Source organism: Halyomorpha halys, unplaced genomic scaffold, assembly GCF_000696795.3.
Source record: "Halyomorpha halys isolate HHAL.00 unplaced genomic scaffold, Hhal_1.1 Scaffold6862.1, whole genome shotgun sequence".
NCBI lineage: Eukaryota > Metazoa > Arthropoda > Insecta > Hemiptera > Pentatomidae > Halyomorpha > Halyomorpha halys.
The window spans coordinates 7,887-13,937 of record NW_027110996.1 but is presented as its reverse complement, the minus strand read 5'-3'; the positions used below and the strand labels follow the sequence as shown (position 1 = coordinate 13,937).

General features: G+C 30.3%; 1 protein-coding gene across 1 annotated transcript; it reads left to right on the top strand.

Annotated features, from left to right (window-relative positions):
- Window positions 1-202: 202 nt before the first annotated feature.
- Window positions 203-5,963, top strand: LOC136796171 (MLX-interacting protein-like; the record flags this gene model as incomplete). Its single annotated transcript, XM_067049082.1, is given in 4 exon segments — window positions 203-830; window positions 3,544-3,650; window positions 5,684-5,757; window positions 5,838-5,963. Coding segments are annotated over 4 exon segments (609 nt in total), but the record flags the coding sequence as incomplete, so codon positions are not given.
- Window positions 5,964-6,051: the final 88 nt, after the last annotated feature.

Below are 6,051 nucleotides of genomic sequence, written 5' to 3'. Positions count from 1 at the left end.
GAAATTCTCTGTCATGTTTTCGTATTTTCTAAAGTTCGATAAATATGATTGAATGAGATTTTTAAACACTACTTCTTGCAAGTCAATTTTGTGTACTTTATGATTGTTAAAATTTGATTATTTGTAGAATAGCAATGGAAAAAGATAAAAAAAAAAAAAATTTTACATAACAGAGTATTGTTTGAATAAGGATTATATTTTATTTGAGACTACAATTCTCGAAGGATATTTGCCAAGGATTTCTTTCAACTTGGTGGACACAAATCTATTCCTTTTCAGTAGTAAATACGTCTTTGATAAGGCGTATAACGTGTTTGATATGCCAGCTTTTATAAACAAGACAAGGAATGTGACGTCGCAAAATGGCGACATAGGAGAAGTGTTGTTATTAGTGTAGTTGAATTAATATGGTTATAGTGAATTGTAGAGTGGTGTTTTTTAATAATTTTACCAATTTCTAAGTGTTCTTACACTATCCTGAGTTTCGGTAGGTGATTTTTACATTTATACAGTTAAAATATCAATAATATGACAATCATGGCACAGAAAGTGGATTTCAAGCAACATTTGATAAGGACAAGAAGAGATACCAACAAGGAATCTATACATTCTGGACATTTTATGATCTCTGATTTTGAAGCAGAAGCTCAGGATGATGAAGATGAACTTGCAGTACCTGTACCTGAAGTCAGTGAGCCAAAAGCTGTGATACCATGCCATAGGCTCTTATCACAAAGTAGAGTAGTCAGTGAAAAGAAGTTTCCTCCTAATCAACTTTCAATAGAAACTTCATTAACTAAACTTTTCCAATGCATGTCAATAGCTTATAGGTAAGTTTCTGTCAAAACAAACTAATGATATTCAGGTTTAATAATTTTTAAATTAACTGCACATATTAATTTTCCAGTTAATATATTCCCTCATCAATTACGTCCATTTTAACTACCTTTTTTTAAGTTAAAATGTAGTTTTATACATTAATTTCATTACTGAACATATCAAACATGATATATATATTACTGTAATTTTCTTGACAGTGTCATAATAATCTAATTTCTTAAAATGTTGTCTATAACATACAAGTAATAAATAGTGACCGATTGCAACAATTGATTCTGATTAACCTGTAATTCTATGCTTAGTTATAAATAGAATAGTTAGCAAAAAAATCGCTTCATAGATATCTACTGATTTCTTGCAGTACCTTTATTGAACAAACTTAAATTAATAAAATTCCTGCTTTACATTATTAAAAACTAATTTACTTGTTTTCAACTTAAAAATTACTTGGCCTGTTCCAATACTTTTCATGTCTTCTCAAGTTACTTGACCTTACATAATAAATAAACTATAAAATTAATTTTATGTCACATATTTTAATTGACACGAACAATGTTTTAAATAACATTATTTATTATATTACTAATTAATTGTCAATTATAAGTTATTAATAGCAGAAAGTGATAATTATTATTTATGAGAATTACATTCCCAAGTCATATAAAGTTGTTTATCTATGCTGATTATATAACATTGACCTATCACTTAAGGCACAACAAATTTTGCAATGAAAATCTATTATTCACCATATTTCTTTGAATTTTTTCTATGATCATATTTTTATTTCTATCATTCATGTTGTATTTCTTACTTTAAACACTATTTTGCATATTCGAATTAAATTTCATACAGGAAATGAAATTTAGTAGTCTCCTTTATTAACAAAAATATCGCATAATTATAGAGGTTTTTATGAATAGAAAGTTGAGTAAGTTTCGTGTTTGATTTGCTTATTAATAGACCATAGAAGGTTGAAAAAGAATAAGGAATGTGATGATTTGCAAATTTTATTATTACATTTTGGTGAAAAGTGCTCAAATATGCTTATTCATATCTTTAAAAAAAAATTGTGCAGTACTCCTTTTTCATTTATATGAAACAGTTGAACCTTGAACTTCCCAGACATATTGAACCTACATAATTCCAAAATCTCTATATACTGGTTTTTATCAGGAACCTTGAATTATTATTAGAAAAATTTGTATATATTGCATAAAATTTTTCTCATCAAACAATAATTTTCACATTTGTAAAATTTAATACGCATGTTTGTATATTTGTAATTATAAAAATGGGAAAAGAAGGTTCTATCTGCACATTTATATAATTACTATATTTCTTCTTTAAAAATAATTATAAATATTTTATATGTAGAACATGTACATTTAAGTACATATTTTGTGTAATTTTGAAAGATGATTGAAGTCCATGTGTCTTTGAATGTCAATTTTTTTCCCCTAAAAAAAATCCTCCAATCCTATAAATTTGAGCTATTTCTTTTTTAAATTTTTTGTTTTGAATTTAAGAGCTACCTTTTACTTCCATTATTTTCTTTATTGTTTTATTTTTTTTTTTTTCATGTGGTTGACATTTAGGGCCAATTTTTTTCCGTCTTCTGAACAGCCTTATTATTGATTCTATCTCTATTCCTGTTCTTATTTTTAAAAAAATTACGATTCCCCATTTTTGAACATTTATGGCCAAGTTATAGATAATTGTTACAAGACTACTCGTTCACTAGCCTAGAACATGACAATGAATGCAATAAAAGAGTGAAATGTAATTTTTTAAAAGATTAGTATGACAGTACTATAGTCATAAAATCAATAATAAGACAGTTCCGAAAATGGGGAAGTGGGTAGAAATAGCCCCAAATGTCAGCCATGTAAGGAAATAAATTTGTGCAGGAGGGTGGAGAAATAAATAAAACAATAAAGAAATTAATCAATGGAAAGGTCCCTCTTTAATTCAAAATTCAACATAAAACCTAAAATGTTTCTGCTCTTCTTATATGCAATGATTGGCTATATGGAATCAAAACTCCATGATACTAAATCATATTTATCAAAATTTATAAGCAGAGATAGGCAAAAATTAGCTATAGTTAAAAATAATAGAAAAAATTGCCATGGATACGACGCTTATTCATGAATGAATCATTGATAAATAAACATCTTATCCTAGACAATTTTATTGATTAGTCAGGTTCAACTATAGCTAATTTTTGCCCAACTCTGTTCATAAGCCATATATCAAAGATTATTGATAATAATTTTTAAAAATTCAAGATCCAACATTGTAGTATGTTTAAAAAATATGTTTAAGCTCAGCTAGTGTATTTACTCTCAAAGTAATTAATTTTTTGTTTAACTTATCTTCTCAGTTATGAGCTAAACAAATAATTTTAAGCATTTTTTGTTTTGAATATTAAATAGTAATGTTAAAATACAAAATTATAAGATGAGTTAGGTTTAATAAGATGAGGAAATGAAAAATAAAATCCTATTACTAATCAAGAAACTAATTGCTAAAAATTTAACTCTTTTAGGGGACTGAATTTAAGTTTTTTGTCAAAAGGAGTTGGCATCTCATGTATTCTGACCATCTTTTTTTTAGGAAATAGTCAGATCATGCCAGTATTGCATTGCCTATTTTTTCTCTCCGTAGCTGTATATCATTCTAATTTTATTTTATTTTTTTCAGGCAGAAACTTACCTCCCCCAAGTGGAACAGATTCAAAGGAGTTCGTTTAAGGTGGAAAGATAAAATAAGACTCAACAATGTTATTTGGAGATGTTGGCATATGCAATGTAAGTAAATACTAAACAATAAATTTAAAATAGTATCAATAACGGTTGGTTGTGTTTTATAAATCCAGAATGTATTTTCAAGGTTAGTAAAATCTGCTAAGTTAGTCTACTCACTTATTTCACTAAGAATAAATGGAATTTTCACACCACATTCAATCATGTTAAATTCAGTCAATTAGGATTTATTTATCACCGTACCTGTACGGTATGGGCAATAGGCAATACAGGTGTTCAAAGCAGTGGATTACAACCCATTCCTGCATTCAATTGCATAGTTTTTTATAGCTGTGCACACAGTCTGATCTACAAAGTATCAGAAGAGGATACCTCTTCTGCCCTGTCTGGAGGCCTTGTTGGTGCAGTTTCTTGTCTCCTACTCAATGAGAAGTAAGCCAAGCCCACAGCTAACTTCCACCTGTGCACAAAGGTCTTGTAGTTAATTATTTAATTAATTAACTATAATTAATTAACTAGAATTAATTGAACAGTCAATTAAGATAAAAAATCAGTACTTTTAGTCATTCCAACCCAATCATGGAAATATCTGATCTGTTGGGATTATGCCAGCAATGGAACTACTAATGACACTATTTAAAAACTTATTTTACTTTACAAAAACTCTTATTATGCAGTTATCAAGGAAAGTTTTATTATTGGGAACCATTCACCAAGTTCCAGAACTAATCTGTGTCTTGTCTTACTTGCTTCTTCATCTATCTTCTATTAGTGCTCTGCACTCTCTTGATTACAATTCATCCTTCCAGGCTGTCTTGAAATCAGGAGGATACTCCTATCTTCCAAATAGTTTGTGGCTTTATAGCTATCACCACCATACCATCTACATGTTTCTAGCTTTACTATACTGGGCCTGCCTTTGGACAATATGTGTGGTGGAAGTATCGGGGTGTTACACATGATTGTGTGATGAATGCATATCTGATGAAGGTGGTTTTGGGGATCATGTTCTATCATTAGGCTGAAATAAGCTACTCCCTTAGCTTTAATTCTATTCTAGGATATTTGGCCTTTCTTATTCAAAAGTTTCTCACACTTCTTACCTTCTGCTTGGACTTTTTGTTTGACGCTTATCCTGTCCTTATATTAAGAGTATATAATAGATTTTGTTCTGTAAGCTAGTAGTCCAACAGGCTTCTACACACAGCCGAGCTTTGTTACCTTAGCAGCTTGTTCATTGCCCTGTACATGGCCTGGTGTCCAATGCAGGTTTATAATCCTTTCTCTTTTCCCATAGCTTTCATGTTCCTACATTTTTCTTCAATTGGTTATTCTGCAATCCCTGGTGTTGATAATTTCTTTATAACGGCTTGGATATCACTGAAGGTTATGGTGTTTTCATTTCTTTAACTTTTGGCTTCTATTACAAGGTAAATAGCCTGCATTTTTCCTTCATAATTGTCGTATTCAGCTTCAATGGGTATCAATGGTACTGATACTAACAGCATTATCCCCTCTAATTGAGCATGGCTTCCATCTTCTCAGTGGAGTTCCCCTCCAATATTCTTGAAATTTCACTTCTCTTGGAGAGCCTGGATCCTGGTAGCCATCAGCATCCTTCTACCTGTGAGATAACAGCTCTTAGTGGTGGATTAACCTCAACAACTCAAGTTCTTTTCCAATCTCACTTCCCCTGAATTTGAGATCTAATGTCTTTACTTTTCTTTCTACCTATTCCTAGGGATTTCCAGAATCCTTGCCAATCAAATCAGTCTCACAGGGGCTTTTGCAACGTTGTTCCTTGGGACTCCTCTTACTTCTATCCTTGATCTTCATGCCTTACCCAGATTCATCCTTAGATCTTTTTTGTTTAGAACCTGGAGTTCTATTAGTTTTTTGCCTGTTCTGCTTCCCTTGTCTGCTGTAAGACAGTACGGAACTCCCTCTGTATTTTCAATTACTCATCTTCAAATCAAGAATTCTCTCTGTTGTATTTATATGAAAATGCTAAGGTGTAGTATGTCAATACTCTCAACTCTCTATTGCACTCCTCAATTAAAGTTTTCTGTATGTTTTAGTTATCAACAAACAAAGTACTTTAGTGTGCCAATTTGCTTCTCCTCTGGATGTCGATACTCATAATAAACCAGAGGTAATATTGTAAAGATAAATTTTTCGATTCCGTTATTTCATTATATCCTATAATCCATATTAATTTTTTTTAATTTTCAGGCTATCGTTCTAGAAGGAAAATATTGGAAAAGAAAATTGAATGCTGTTACTGCAGAATACAAAAAATGGCGAATGTTTACTCACAATCAAATTTTAGGAAGGCCGGAAAAATATGGCCACGATTTAGTACGTGTCTTGTAATAGAATTTTTATTGCATTAAAAATATTATATAAGTGCTGAATAAGAATATTTATTAATTTGATTTTATTAGTT